Source organism: Bubalus kerabau, chromosome 4, assembly GCF_029407905.1.
Source record: "Bubalus kerabau isolate K-KA32 ecotype Philippines breed swamp buffalo chromosome 4, PCC_UOA_SB_1v2, whole genome shotgun sequence".
NCBI lineage: Eukaryota > Metazoa > Chordata > Mammalia > Artiodactyla > Bovidae > Bubalus > Bubalus kerabau.
Window position 1 is genome coordinate 129,063,407 of NC_073627.1, and position 16,148 is coordinate 129,079,554.

Sequence of the window (16,148 nt, forward strand, 5' to 3'; positions counted from 1 at the left end):
GCCTGGTGTGCTGCAGTCCATGGGGTCACAAAGTCAGACACGACTGAGCAACTGAACTGAACTGAGTCTACATTTTCTCCAAAAGTCCACATCAAGTACCTGGAGCTGGACTGTTTGTTTATAATTTCAGTACTCATTAGCCACTTAGGCAATAATTCCTTCTCCCAGGCAATAATATCAAAAGGCTCAAGAAACCAGAGGACTAATCTGATGTATTACACTGGGAAGGTGGTGATTGGCTATTCTGACTTTTCATAAACACTACATAACTCCAGATTAAACAGTATTTCCTACATAGTAGGTGGCTGCTTTGACTATGGACTAGGTATGGCTTTTGACATATTAATATATAGTTACCATTATCCTTGTGGCATAGATTTTTTTCATGTTCAGACCATATCGTCATTCCAATTTTTAAAACTGTTAGAAATTTTTTATTCCAAAATAGTTATTTTGAACATTTACAAATATTAAGAATCATTATAACTCTATTTAGAACTAATATATTATTCTTCCTCAACCAGCACCCATGTGAAGAACAGCCAAGTAGCAACAGTAGACTGAACTAAACCGAAAGGATTCTTAGATATAACATCCAAAGCACAAGCAAAAAAAAGAAAAAGAATACGTAAGTTATAAGACAATCTATTAAGACTTAGTAAATATGATGGAGAAGGCAATGGCACCCCACTCCAGTACTCTTGCCTGGAAAATCCCATGGATGGAGGAGCCTGGTGGGCTGCAGTCCATGGGGTCGCTAAGGGTCGGACACAACTAAGCGTCTTCATTTTCACTTCTCACTTTCACGCATTGGAGAAGGAAATGGCAACCCACTCCAGTGTTCTTGCCTGGAGAATCCCAGGGACGGGGGAGCCTGGTGGGCTGTCGTCTATGGGGTCGCACAGAGTCGGACACGACTGAAGTGACTTAGCAGCAGCAAATATGATAAACTTGTGCATCAGATGACACTCTCTGGGAAGTGAAAGATAACACATGGAATGGAAGAAAATATTAGATCAGCTTAGCATCTTATATTTACAATATGTACAAAAGAACTATTACAACTTGTGATGGTCCCACATGTCAGGTTGGTGAGATTATAGTTCCTGGTTATTTAATCAAACACATCTATAATCAGCTGACTTTAGAGGATATGGTAGCACTAGCGCTAAAGAATCTGCCTGCCAACACAGGAGATGCAAGAGATGCGGGTTCCATCCCTGGGTCGGGAAGATCCCCTGAAATAGGAAATGGCACCCCACTCTGGTATTCTTGCCTGGAAAATTCTTTGGGCGGAGGAGCCTGGCAGGCTACAGTCCATGGAGCCACAAAGAGTCAGACATGACTGAGTGACTAAAAACACACACACCTTTGAAAATGTGGTAGGTTTCAGTCATTCAGGTGAAACATTTAACAGGCACCCCAGGGACCCCTCCGTCCTCGTTCCGTCCAGGTCCTACCTGTTCTCAGAGATGGGTGTAAATAGCGCCTGCTCCGGGAAGGTGTCCTTGATGCCAGCCCCCTTGCCCCTTATGTCGAGTCAACGGGTCTCCCACTTCTCTGTTACCAAAGTCTTGGAGTAAATGTGAGACGCAGAGGACAGAGCAGAGAGTATCCTGCCCAGAGGGTCTCTGATTTCCACTCCGCTACCACTCTCCACCAGTGAGTGCCACAACTGTTCACCTTATTCTTTTCATAGAGGAATATTCCTTTTTTGGAGGTTGATCTGATTCCCCTAGGAGGAAGACAGCCAGTGTTCTTCAGCAAGAGTCCTCTAGCCCAACACTAGCACCCCCAACCACCCTCCCTCATGTTGCACTACCACAGGGGACCTCAGGGGGGCAGTGCACAACCACAAAACAGGACGTGGACCTGGGCGGGGCCTCGATGCTGGACATGGGTGGCAGACAAGGGAGCTGAAACTCAGGCAGAAAGGGACTTGAAGGAACCTAGATCTCTTTCTTGGAGAAGGAAATGGCAACCCACTCCAGTGTTCTTGCCTGGAGAATCCCAGGGACGGGGGAGCCTGGTGGGCTGCCGTCTATGGGGTCGCACAGAGTCCGACACGACTGAAGCGACTTAGCAGCAGCAGCAGCAGATCTCTTTCTCCTCCGTGGTACCATCTGAGGGGGAGGCTGACTCCAGCTTCAGACCAAAACCTCCTGCAGCTTTGCAGTCCAGCAGCTCTGCTGCTTTGCCAGCCAGGAAACAGGACTGGGTGTCTTATGTCCCTGGTCCTGCCCTTTAGACCCAAGGCTTGGCAGTCTGTTCATTTGTTCACCTGGCCCGTGAGAGTCCCCAGCAGTGCCCATTCGTGGTGCAGGCAGGGTGCCCTCCCCTGGAGTATGGAATGAAGACAGGAGAAGAGCGGAGGCCTGACTTCTTGAGGATAGACTGGCTGGTTGAGTGAAGAAATGAATCTCCACCCACCCCGACAGCCTGGAGGAAGCTAAGTGCCAGCAGGATGGACCAGCATGAAAGCCAGAGAGCTGTTGATTCTGCCAGCTCGGCATCCACTCCTGGAATGGCCAGCTGCCACCTTTCTATCCCCTTACCGGGGCCTCCTGCCCTCAAACTGTCCCCTTCCTGCCCACAGACCAAACACACCCCTCTTCCTGTTTATCTAGACAAGACTGGAATTTTTCAGACTTTAAGTGAGAAACTAACTGCGCCCCATCTGGTGCCCCTTTCCCTCTGGCCCCACACCCTCCTCTCTTTCTAGACCTCTAGCCTCCACTCAGCCCTGATGAGCAGCTCCTGGCTTTGTGAGTCGTCTTTGCAACCAGCTTTTGAAAATTTAGGGAACTCTTCCTCAAGGGAGGGGGAAAAAAGGAAGGAAGGAGAAATTTGTGAATAATGGGAGCAGTATGAGAGCAAATCCCTTCTATTGGAGAACTCAAATGATCCAAACTGTCCAGATACCAGCGGGTTCCTCTGCGCTCAGAAGGCTCTGTGGGCCTCAGAGGAAGCCCTTGTGTCAGTCACCTTGGGCCTCCACTCCAGTTTCTTCTGAGCAGTTTCATTTTGACCAGATTTCATTTCAAATGAACACAGAGTTTGTTGCTATCAATGACGCATTTGAGAACCTCCGATTTGGCTCAATCCAGACTCTGACATTTAAGGAAACGGAGTTTTGAAGCAGGACTGGTGGCCTAAGGTCCTAGGCTTAGAGATTCCACCCAGCAGCCCAGTCCCTGTCCCCAGGGTTTGCTGCCTCCCAGGAGGTCTGGATTATTGAAAGAGAGGGCAGTGCCAGCCCTAAGAGAGATTCCTCATCCACCTGATACTCCTAGGGAGAGAGGCCTACACCTGGAAACTTTTCCCCATGTCTTCTTTAGATGGTGCGTGGAGGTGCTTTGCCCAGAAGAAAGGACGTCATGCACTGAGGAGAAGTTCCTGAGGTTTGGCACTCCTGGGGACGGTAAGAGAGTGAGCTATGAGGTGGGGCGCTCTAGCCCGGCTTGCTCCCGCTGAGCCTTACTGAGCACACTGCTCACTGAACCAGCAGCTCCGCTCAGGATGTGTGTTCTTTGCCATCCTCCCCCCACCCACCACCACCACATGCCACCTCTGAGTACCCCCAAGTCTCTGGAGCTGCACAGACACCCTACAGCACTTGGGGGAGAGTCTATGTGGTTCTGGATCTGGTGAGTCTGGAAAGTCTGAAGAGGCGGTATCACTTTTGTATTTCTCCCTCAACTTTAAAATGTATTGTCACACTTTAAAATTTCATAATTTTGTCATATGCTTACTGAGCTGAAGTATTTACCCAAGAGTGGAATTTTTGGGTCATTGAGTATGTGTAAGTTCATTTTTAGGAAATACTACCAAAGAGTTTTCGAAAGTGGTTGTAGGAGTTTATACACACAGCGGTGTATGAGCGTTCCAGTTGCTCGGATCTTCACCAACAATTGGTATTGCCAGCATTTTTCAGTCATTCTGGTATAGGTGTAGTGGTGTTTCATTGTGGTTTTCATTTGCATTTTCCTGATGAATAATGATGTTGTACAGCTTTTCATGTCCTTTTTAGCCAGTTGGTTATCTTTCTGTGAAATACCTAGTCAAATCTTTTGCCCATTTTTTTTCAGGTATATTGTCTCTTTCATCTTATTAATTCATGGAAGTCAGTTACATATCCTTTATGAGGCTATTTCCTTATGACACATGTTTATTCTCATTCTGTTCTTGCTTTCTTACTCTCTTGAGGGTGCTTTTTGATGAAGTGAAGTTCTTAATTTTAATAAGGTCAAGTTTATTAATTTTTGTCTTTATGCTCCAAGGTCATGAAAATATTCTCCTATGATATCTACTACAAATACTATTATTTTAAACGTCCCCATTTAGATTTAAAATCCACTTGGAATTGATTTTTGTCTATGGTGTGAAATGGAAGTCAAGATTAATTTCTTTCCCATATGAATAACCAGTGACCCTGGGCTATTTACTGAAACTATCTTCTCCCCATTTCTCTGCTGGGTCACTTTAGTATATATGACATAAATGTTCACATATGTGGGTCTGGGCTGGACTCTGTTTCTCCTAGTGTTTTTCCTTGTACTACTATGGCATTTTACCCTGTTGACTGTAGCTTTATACAAAGGCTTAATATCCGGTTGTGTAAGCCATCCAAGTTTATTCTTCTTTGAGTTTGTCTTGACTATTCTTGGTAATTGGCATTTCTATGGAAAATTTGAAATTGAATAGTCAGTGTTCACCAGATATCTGGACAAATATGAGCTTCCCTGATAGCTCAATTTGTAAAGAATTCACCTGCAATGGAGGAAACCCCAGTTCAATTCCTAGGTCGGGATATGGAGAAGGGATAGGCTACCCACTCCAATATTCTTGCGCTTCCCTTGTGGTTCAGCTGGTAAAGATTTGCCTGCAATGTGGGAGACCTGGGTTCGATCCCTGGATTGGGAAGATTCTCTGGAGAGGGGAAGGACTACCCACTCCTGTATTCTGGCCTGGAGAATTCCATGGACTGTATAGTCATGGGCTGGCAAAGAGTCAGAGTGACTTTCACTTTCACTAGATATCTGCTTAGATACTTTATTGTGATTATATAAATCTATGGGTCAATTTGTGGAGAAGTAACATCTTAACAATGGCACTCCACTCCAGTACTGTTGCCCGGAAAATCCCATGGATGGAGGAGCCTGGTAGGCTGCAGTCCATGGGGTCGCTAGAGTCGGACACGACTGAGCGACTTCACTTTCACTTTCCACTTTCATGCATTGGAGAAGGAAATGGCAACCCACTCCAGTGTTCTTGCCTGGAGAATCCCAGGGACGGGGGAGCCTGGTAGGCTGCAGTCCATGGGGTCTCACAGAGTTGGACACGACTGAAGCGACTTAGCAACATCTTAACAATACATAGCAAGACAAATGAACAAAAACACAAAAAAAAACCAAACCAACCTTCATAATAAAAAGGAAGAAATTATAAACTGTGAATATTTGCAACTCATATTAAAAAGGGGCTCACATGCCAAAAATGCAAACAGCTCCTAGAAACTGATAAGAAAAAGAACAGACACACAGTAGAAAAACTGGCAAAAGACATAAACCCAGAGTTCACACAAAAAGAAATGAAAATAGCCTTAAATATATGAAAATATGAAAAGAAATAGAATAGAAATGCCTACATATGTTCACCATGCAAAAGAATGTTCAGAACAGCATTATTTGGTAATTCTCTAAACTGGAATGTACATCAATAATAAAAAGGATAAATATTATGCAGTGGGTTATATATTTTTGTAATGGAATGCTATACAGAAATGAAAGTGAACTACAGCCACATTAAAAAAGATATTTGAAACTTAGAAATATAATGAAAGTAGTCCAACATAAAAGTCCAACATTCTGTATGATTCCATTGAAGTTCAAAAACAAGCAAAACTAATTCAGGAGTTAGAATATCTGCTACCCTTGGGGAGGAAAGGGCAGAGACTTGGGATGGGTACATATGGGGGGCTCCTGGAGAGCTGGTAATGTTCTACTTCTTATGGTACTGGTTACCCGGTGTGTTTCCTCCTGGATAATTTATTAAACTATACACTTATGATTTCCATACTTTTCAGTATGTGTACTATGATTCAACGCAAAAATCCTATCAATTGGATCCAGAACTTTTTTTCTGGCAAGTCCCAAAGTCTGGCATAGTGTTGGGTTCAAGACTCTGAATTACATGGTCTAGATTCATATCCTGGATTTAACCATTTCCTATCTCAGAGATCTTGGCCAAGTTACCAACTCTCTGAGCTTCAGTTTCTTCATCTGTAATATGGGTTAATTGTGGTACCCCCTCTCATAGTTATTGAGACTATTAAACCCTCTCAATAAATATTAGCTCTTTGAGTTGTGCTTCTTGGTCTTCTTTCTATGGACTATAGAGAAGATGGATGATGGCCTATGGAAGAGGAAGGAAAAGGATGAGGTTCGAGTCAAGAGACATTTTCAAATGGGGGAAGATATGATGTTAAGGTGCAGGAAAAGAGAGTCCAAAGGCTTGGCTTCACTCCTTCATTCCCTGTCTCTCACCTCCTGTGCCTCTCTAACACAGGAGGTGGACTCACCAGGTGATCTCTAACTGGCTATTCTTTCCAACTATAACACTTTTGAGTTAGAGGGGTAATACAAATGCCATCCAAAAGCCAAACACAAATTTTCATTTTGATCCAAACCCAAACACAAAGGCCCAGAAACTAGGGAATTAAGGAAGGCAAATTTTCAGCAGTGATATTATGGGTTATTTTTATTTTCTCCATTCAATTTTTTTTTCTATTTTAAACAATGTGTGTTGCTTACTCTGAACAAAACATCATACCTGATATATCCATGCCTACATATTTGTATCTATACATTAAAAAATTAAAAACCCCCACATTATAGATGTGCCAGAAAGCATCTGGGCAGGGAAAATATGGCTTCTGATGTACAAGTGCCAAGCCAGTAGGACCTCCTCGACAAAACAGAGATCTTGCTAACTGCAAATAATTCCTGAACATTTCCGATTTTTTACCGTGTTTTTCATCCATAACCTCAGGTAAACATACTTTCTCTGTTTCCAGCTAAAATGAGTCCAATCACTTGTTATAATATTTTACCTTGTTAATAAAACCTGGGACCAAAGAACGGGAATAAAAGGGCTTTCTACTCACTGTTTCTTAAGTTCTGAAAGTAGTCTGGACAGAATGACCACTTGTTTAAGGAAGTTGTCATAGGTAGCATTTATGAGCAATTGGGACAGGGATCCCTCTGAGAGGAGTCAGGAACCCCAGGTCTGTAGGAAATCTGTGCTGGGTTCAGCGTCCACCACAAGTACCTTCTGCCCTGGCCGTGCAGAACTCTGGGTACATGTGTGGGAAAGAGCCACCTCTGGGAGTCAGGCCAGGACACTCCAGGTGTTCCTGCATTTAGCAGGAAGCATTCAGTGTGTCTGAATTATGTGCAGGACACTGTGCTGAGGGCAATCAAAGCTGGATGAAAGATAGGAGGCCATGCCTTCCTCACAGGAAACACCCTCCAATAGGATGCCCTTAACTCCTGCATCTGACAACAACCAATGTACAAGCGATCAATGCAAAGAAATAGAGGAAAACAATAGAATGGGAAAGACTAGAGATCTCTGCAAGAAAGTTAGAGATACCAAGAGAACAGTTCATGCAAAGATGGGCACAATAAAGGACAGAAATGGTATGGACCTAACAGAAGCAGAGGATATTAAGAAGAGGTGGCAAGAATACACAGAAGAACTATACAAAAAGATCTTCATGACCCAGATAATCACGATGGTGTGATCACCAACCTAGAGCCAGACATTATGGAATGAGAAGTCAAGTGGGCCTTAGGAAACATCACTATGAACAAAGCTAGTGGAGGTGATGGAATTCCAGCTGAGCTATTTCAAATCCTGAAAGATGATGCTGTGAAAGTGCTGCACTCAATATGCCAGCAAATTTGGAAAATGCAGCAGTGGCCACAGGACTGGAAAAGGTCAGTTTTCATTCCAGTCCCAAAGAAAGGCAATGCCAAAGAATGGTCAAACTACCGCATTTGCACTCATCGCACACACTAGTAAAGTAGTGCTCAAAATTCTTCAAGCCAGGCTTCAAGAGTATGTGAACTGTGAACTTCCAGATATTCAAGCCGGATTTAGAAAAGGCAGAGAAACCAGAGATCAGAGATTACCAACATCTGTTGGATCATCGAAAAAGCAAGAGAGTTCCAGAAAAACATCTGCTGCTGCTGCTGCTAAGTTGCTTCAGTCGTGTCCGACTCTGTGCGACCCCATAGACAGCAGCCCACCAGGCTCCCCCGTCCTTGGGATTCTCAAGGCAAGAACACTGGAGTGGGTTGCCATTTCCTTCTCTAATGCATGAAAGTGAAAAGTGAAAGTGAAGTCACTCAGTTGTGTCTAACTCTTAATGACCCCATGGACTGCAGCCTACCAGGCTCCTCCGTCCATGGGATTTTCCAGGCAAGAGTACTAGAGTGGGGTGCCATTGCCTTCTCCAAGAAAAACATCTGCTTTATTGACTATTCTGAAGCCTTTGATTGTGTGGACCACAACAAACTATGGAAAATTCTGAAAGAGATGGGAATACCAGACCACCTGACCTGCTTCTTGAGAAATCTGTATGCAGGTCAGGAAGCAACAGTTAGAACTGGACATGAAACAACAGACTGGTTCCAAATAGGGAGAGGAGTACATCAAGGCTGTATATTGTCACCCTGCTTATTTAACTTATATGCAGAGTACATCATGAGAAGCACTGGGCTGGATGAAGCACAAGCTGGAATCAAGATTGCTGGGAGAAAATCAATAACCTCAGATATGCATATGACACCACCCTTATGGCAGAAAGCGAAGAAGAACTAAAGAGTCTCTTGATGAAAGTGAAAGAGAGTGAAAATGTTGGCTTAAAACTCAACTTTCAGAAAACTAAGATCATGGCATCTGGCCCCATCACTTCATGGCAAATAGATGGGGAAACAGTGGAAACAGTGACAGACTTTATTTTCTTGGACTCCAAAATCACTGCAGATGGTTACTGCAGCCATGAAATTAAAAGACGCTTGCTCCTTGAAAGAAAAGTTATGACCAACCTAGACAGCATATTAAAAAGCAGAGACATTACTTTGCCAACAAAGATCTGTCTAGTCAAAGCTATGGTTTTTCCAGTAGTCATGTATGGATGTGAGAGTTGGACTATAAAGAAAGCTGAGCACCGAAGAATTGATGCTTTTGAACTGTGGTGTTGGATAAGACTCTTGAGAGGTCTTTGGACTGCAAGGAGATCAAACCAGTCCATCCTAAAGGAAATCAGTCCTGAATATTCATTGGAAGGACTGATGCTGAAGGTGAGATTCCAATACTTTGGCCACCTTATGTGAAGAACTGACTCATTTGAAAAGACCCTGATGCTGGCAAAGATTAAAGGCAGGAGGAGAAGGGGATGACAGAGGATAAGATGGTTGGGTGGCATCACCTACTCCCTGGACATGAGTTTGAGTAATCTCTGGGAGTTGGTGATGGACAGGGAGGCCTGGCATGCTGCAGTCCATGGGGTCGCAAAGAGTCAGTCACGACTGAGCGACTGAACTGAACTGAATGTACAAGCACATTCAGAGGAGAGGGGGTGAGGTGAAGAAGGGGAGAGGAGGTCAGATTGAGTGGATGGGATGTTGTCACTGTTAGTGGCTGAAAGTATGTGGGGGTTGGGGTGTGTAAAGACAGAGGGATCCCAGCAGAGGAGCAGGGTGAGGAAGGGTGAGGAGTTTGCTGAAGTAGGAGACTCAGGGTGGGAGCCAGATGCGGGGGCCTCCATGGTCATCTAGGGACTGTGGCTGGGTTTGGTGGGGGCCGCAGTGAGGGCCTTTTGAGCGGAAGAGTGAATAGGTGAGATCTGTATTTAAGGAGAGTTATGTGGCATGGTGAGTTGGGTGAATGGAACTCAGGGTCCTCTGCTGCTGCTAAGTCGCTTCAGTCGTGTCTGACTCTGTGCGACCCCATAGACGGCGGCTCACCAGGCTCCCCCGTCCCTGGGATTCTCCAGGCAAGAACACTGGAGTGGGTTGCCATTTCCTTCTCCAGTGCATGAAAGTGAAAAGTGAAAGTGAAGTCATTCAGTCGTGTCCGACTCCTAGCAACCCCATGGACTGCAGCCCACCAGGCCCCTCCGTCCATGGGATTTTCCAGGCAAGAGTACTGGAGTGGGGTGCCATTGCCTTCTCCGCAGGGTCTTATAAATTAGCCTTTTCATTTGAATTCCATTCAACTCTTGAGGCCTGGATTCTAAACCCTTATGAGAAAGAGATGGTCTCTTTTAGAGATGCTTTCCAGTTCTTATTTGTAGCTAAGCACCTCTCTATGCTACTTTCCAGCAGAGATTGGTTTTAACCAAGACAAAGAAGATAGGGAGGTTTTTCTTGACCACAGCGGCTCAGAGCTGCATCTCCTGTCTCCTATTAGTTTTCAGAACATTCAGTGTGCTGCTCTGGATGCTCTTGCCAGCCCTGAGGTATCCCTCTGCCAGATAAACTGGCCGGAGTTTCACTACTCCACGTGGGGGCTCAGGTCCCTAAGGGCAACCAAGTCCCCTCCCTGGAAAGGAAGTGAGGGCGGGGCCAGCGGAGCTCCCGCCCCCTGTGTTGCCTTGGAGACCAAATGTGTTTCGTTGCAGTTGAGGTTGGACTCGCCCTGGCTGGCTTGAGTGGTACTTTCTGCAGGTGTGGCCGCAGCCGGGCCCCTGAACACAGGGCCTCGCTCCACTTGGTGGGGCTTAGAGGGCCTGTCCTGAGACCGCAGCCGCTCCTTGGTGGGGTTGGGGAGCAGGCGTGAGAGGAGGGGGCTGTGCTTCCCAGCAATCAGTAGGTACGGAATTGGCCAGAATCAGACAGCTCCCTCCTCCTCCTCCCCCTACCCAAGTGTCCATTTTGGGGAGGTGGGTGCGGCGGGGGAGGTCCTCGAACAGCTTTCAGCGCCAGTCAGGAGTTCAAGGCCAGGTTGAGATCTGCGCTGACACCTTTTGGGTACATTGACTTTTCCCGGAAGAGTTTGAAAGAGTGAAGTACAAAACAGTAACCGTCATTCTTTGCCCTCAGAGTCAATCTCGAATTTGCACCTGGCGCGTGGCTGGGAGACCAGCCTTCGTGAGTTCCAGTTAGGTTCGTGCCTGAGGTTTGTTTCCTTTTTGCTTCTTCGCACCCCTCCGCCCACCTCCACCTCCGATTCTTCTTTTAAAGTATAAACCCCGAGGCCTGAGAGGGGCTCTGATGCTTTCTGCTAGAGCTGGGGTGCCTCATTCCCGGTGGGCTCGCCCAGCCTGTCTGCCTGGAGACACTTGTCCTCCAGGGAGGACTTTTCCTTGGAGGCGGGTGGAGAGGCTTTTCAGTATCCGCTTGGTCTGAGACCAACCTGTAGACAACGGCTTCCCTGCAGGGGTGTCCAGCTCGAGGCCAAGATGTCTTCCGTGGGGAAGGTGACCCAGATTCCCAGCGGGAAGGTCTACCAGCAGATCTTCGAGGCTGAGGTAGGCCTGTCCTTTTATTTCCCCTTTCCCTGGTCCCCTGCTTCCCTCAGCTTCCCGGAAGCTTCCCTCCCTTAGAAGACTTCCTTGCCTGGGAACCTAATGAAATAAGGGCTTTGAAATTGTGTTGATGAAAAATAATTCTTATTGTTTCCTAAAATGTAGGAATACAGAATTAGAATGTCTGTTCCTGAAAATTGCAAAATCTATATTTAAATTTAATTTAAATTACTCAGAAATAGCCAAAATTAACCTTTGGGTGTCCTGGATCTTTTTTCTATGCATGAAAGCATCTCTGATTTTTCTGTTTAAAAAGTGGGTGTGATTCTATAGCAGTGCCTTAAAACCTCCTTTTTCCCTGTTTACAGTATCTCAGAGCTTTCCCTGTCAGTGCAAATTCATGTACTTCACAATGTTTAGTGGCTGCCTAGTTTTTGATATAGGACTTCCTGTAATTTATTAAAGTAATGCCCTCTTGATAATTATATAAGTAGTTGGCATTGCCTTGTTAACTGTAAAAAACTGCACAGATGACATCTTAAAAGAAAAACATGCTCAAACTCTTCTTTTGAAGTTCTGTTCTGCTTATTTAAAGGGGATTTTTATTCCTACTTTGAGTCCTAAGTAATGCTCTTTGTGGAGGGCTTGGAAATTATAATAGTATAAAGGAAAAAAAAATAGTATAAAGAGACCGTAGAAATTACTCACATGATCCTGCTCCCTGGAAGCAACCATTCTTAACCTTTGGCATATTTTCTCCTCATTGTTTCTCCATGCATTTAAAATTTTGAAATCATAATGTATAATTTTCATCATAATTTTCTTTTATGCTCTTAATTACTAGGTTTTGTTGTATATCATATCATAAGCATTTCCTCATGTCATAAAAAAATCCTTTGTAAGTCTCATTTTTAATAAATTCCTAACATTCCGTTGAATGGAGATACTGGGTTTACTTAACCAATCCCCTATTGTTGGACAGTTCCATTTTTCCATTTCTTTGTGATTTTAAAACATGATGGGGTGCACATCTTGGTTCTCATTAAAATTTCTTATAAGATGCCCTCCCAGAAGTGTCTGAATGACCAATATGGGGAGTAGAGAGCCCTCCTTCATGGGGTATGCCCTGGGGTTGAGGGCCTCCCTCAAAGTGCCTTCTTGCTGGCAGGCTCGCACTTGAGCTTCTAAGGTAGCACAGGCAGCCTGGGTGCTAGGGAGTCTACAGTTCCAGCTGCCTTCACCTGGTTCTTCCATGGATTCAGGTGCAGCTGGTCCGCTCCCTGGCATCCTCTAGGAAGCGAGCTGTGGAGCGTTCCATGATCCCAAAGGATGGCAGGAAGCCCTTGGTGAAGAAGGTGGATGTCCGTGAAGGCGAGATGATGTCTCCTCGGCAGCGGAAGTGGATGCGCAGCCTACCCAATGACTGGACCACAGAAAACCCTGTTCTTTACAGGTAGGTCCTGCTTTCCAGGCCACAACCCCACACACCAGGGGTGGTCAGGATTTTCAAAAACTCAAGAAGAGCTCCCACAAGATGAGTACCAGATGGGAATGAAATCCCAGGTGCCTCCTCTGAGAGATGGAAATAATAATAATGTCTGCTTTGCAGGGCTGTTTGCCTCTCCTCTCCCTCCCTCTCCCTTTGACAGGCACCAGGTATGCAGATCCCAACCTCCTGGAACTTGAACCCAACAGTAAATAAATAAGCAGGCCTCCCCGAAGATGGAAAGGTTCTGACATCAAGGTCAGGGTGGTGGGGGACAAGAGTCAGGAAACCTCCAATGAAACCAGAGGATGAGGGCAGGGAAGCACAGGGCGAGGCTCTGAGGCAGTACCAGTTTGATCTTCTCCAGAAGACTGAAGAAATCAGCGGGCCTGTGGAGAGGAGTGGGAGATGAGGCCAGGAGAGGCTTGCCGGCCACAGTCAGTATTTCGAACTTCACTGGAGTGACTAGAGTGAGCAGTGATTTGCAATTTTTTTTAATGGGTACAGGGTTTCTTTTTTAATTAATTTATTTTAATTGGAAGATAATTACTTTACAATATTGTGATAGTTTATCCATATTATCAACATGAATCAACCACAGGTTTACATGTGTCCCCTCATTCTTGAACCCCTTTCCCACCTCTCTCCCCACCCTTTCCCTCAGGGTTGTTTTTTTTAAAGATTTTCAAGCAGTGGTGTGTAGAATCTGGGGGGCTGCAAGGAGAGGCAGAGAGGCCAGGGAGGAGGCCAAGGTAGTCCATGTCAGCTCTGTAGGGCTGTGAGAGGGTCAGCAGGGCACTTTGGATTTATTTTGGAGGCAGAACCCAGGGCACCAGGTGACAGATTGGGTGGGAGGAGAGGGCTCCTAAGAGTCCTAGGTCTCTGGCCTGAGTCCTTGGATGGACAGCCATTCCCTGAGATGGGAGCCAGTGGGGTGGGAGCAGGGAGCTGAACTTGAGATTCCCAAACATGCCATTTCAGCTCCCTGAGCTCACACTCCTCAAGTAGGAAGAAAGGAAAAGGAGAGGTTGCATTTTCCTCGGTGGGGGGCACTTTGGAGAATGTAGCAGGAGCTGGGCTGCGCCTAGGTTCTTTCACTCTTCACCAACCATAAATGTTTCTCAGACGTGGGACTCTGGGACAGGGAGTCAGTCCAGCTCTATCTGCCTTTGTGTTCCCTTTAACCTTGTTGGAGCAGGGATTGACCCACTGCTGGGTGAAGGTCTCTCCCCTGCCCCGCCCTTTGAGTCTCCCCAAGCAAAGTTCCCCTACAGCTCCTGAGACTCAGCACCCTGAACTGTTGGGCAGACCCATTAGCCGCCCAGGCACAGACAGGAGGTCAGCACTCTCCAGCCCATGTCCCTGATGCCCAATGCAAGGATCCAGAGGCACAGACAACTGGGACCTGAGCATGATCCCCCCATCTCCCAGGGTGACAGTCTCGCAGCCTGACTGTAACTCTGGATCCTTTAAAGGAAAGGCTTCTCTCTGCTGACATTAGGCCCAGGGTCTTCTGAAGTCTCCCTGTGCTTCCAGAGGGTCCCCTTTTCCCTTGAGTTTAGGCTTGAACCACCCACCATCCCCATAACTGGATATGACATCAGTTAGGAGCTCTTGGCACCCATAGGACAGTATTTAGGGAAAGGCACTTCTCATGGAGGGCTCTGGCATTATGCCAGCTTCCTGTTGAAGACTAGGTCCACTCTGCTGTGGATGCGAATCCAGAGCACAACTCCCTGCCCAGGAAGAGAGATGTGTTTATAACCAACTGGGCCCTGCTACCCTCAAAGTGACTGAGGTCACTAACTCAGCATCAGCACCTCTCTGAGGGCCTTGTCCCCTTCTTGAAAATTCAGCTAGCTAAACCAGTCAACTTGTGCATTCATTCACCCAGGACAGGACATCTGGGTGAGTGGAAGAGGAACTCGGGGTACGGGTAGATCACCACTAGCATAAACCAAGTCCCCAGGTTCACGGGGCAAGTGACTGAGAAGCCAGAGCCATAAGCAGCTCCCATAGTCGGGGTACCCTGGCTGCAGTGCAGCTGCCTTGGTCCAGGGGCATTTGGTTGACAAAGTTGAGAGATTCGCCTCTGGAGGGTCAGCCTGGGCCCCATCAGCTGCCGCCCTGCAGTCTCCCTTGGTGGTAGGTGCACATGAGGACTGCATCAGACAGTGTCTGGAAAGTGCTTCACATGTCAGGGCCCCCAGGCACAGCAGGTGTTGCTGAGAACTGCATTTCTGGGGCACTTATCCTGTGGACAGCACATTCCAGGATTTTCATTCCAAAGCTGAGGTTGTGCTCACCCATCATGGTCCTCCCTGCTGAGACAGTTTGTCCTTGGGGTCCCAGCTTTCTCCTCCCTCACCCAAACTCTGTGGATCATGGACCTGGGCATCACAGGCAGGGATCTGGGAATCCCAAGGCCAGTTTGTCCAGGGACTTCCCTCCCACATCCCCCACCCTGGACAATGGGGTCACCCCAGGTGCCTCATCTAATGGGTTGCTGAAGAAGCAGATGAGGGCCTGCTGAACGCTGAGCCTTGGTCCGGCATCCCCAGGCTGGCCAACCCCCCAGTGGCCCTCAGTTTCCACATGTGGAAGATGGCTCATGCCCACCACCCACACTCGGTGTGCAGCCAGAATGGAGCAAGCTCTCTGAGGCAGGCCCTTCTTCTCATCTGAGGACTGTGGTGTGTCTGCTGGCAGCAGATACCCTGGCAGTGTTTGCTGGGGGCACGTCCTCGGGGCATTTTGGAATTGGGTGGCCCCAGGCTATTGCCAGTTCCCAGGGTCTCTGTGGACACCAAGATCTACCCTGGAGGAGGCGGTGAGGGTCAGTGTTTTCCTCTGCTTGTGTCTCAGGGAAAAGGAAATAGCCAAAAAGGAAAAAGCTCAAGAGAGTGAGAACACCATCGACGCCAGAGAAGTCCGGGGCCTCACAGACATCATTGGTGAGCCTGTGTTCAGCTGTGAAAGCAGAGAGTGCTCCGTGGGGAGCTCCTGGGAACTCTAATGTAGAAGCACCTGCAGGTCCCACTGTCGTCCTGCTCAGCCTCATAGGAGGCCATCCCCCTGGACCCTCTCCCCTGGATCTTTCCCCGCACCTCCTCCCATCAGCCTGTC

General features: G+C 46.9%; 1 protein-coding gene and 1 long non-coding RNA gene across 2 annotated transcripts in view; one reads left to right on the top strand and one right to left on the bottom strand.

Annotated features, from left to right (window-relative positions):
• Positions 1-155: 155 nt before the first annotated feature.
• Positions 156-2,619, bottom strand: LOC129651612 (uncharacterized). The gene is made up of 3 exons (XR_008714244.1): positions 2,282-2,619; positions 1,461-1,735; positions 156-972 (listed from the first exon to the last, which is right to left on the bottom strand). It is a non-coding gene; the product is annotated as an uncharacterized LOC129651612 (long non-coding RNA).
• Positions 2,620-10,526: 7,907 nt separating this feature from the next.
• CCDC180 (coiled-coil domain containing 180) overlaps positions 10,527-16,148 on the top strand; it is a 56,117-nt gene continuing 50,495 nt past the window's right edge. Inside the window, 5 exon segments of the mRNA XM_055580251.1 lie at positions 10,527-10,881; positions 11,112-11,187; positions 11,449-11,539; positions 12,799-12,989; positions 15,888-15,976. Coding sequence (XP_055436226.1) covers positions 11,471-11,539; positions 12,799-12,989; positions 15,888-15,976 — 349 coding nt within the window. The 5' untranslated portion in view covers positions 10,527-10,881; positions 11,112-11,187; positions 11,449-11,470.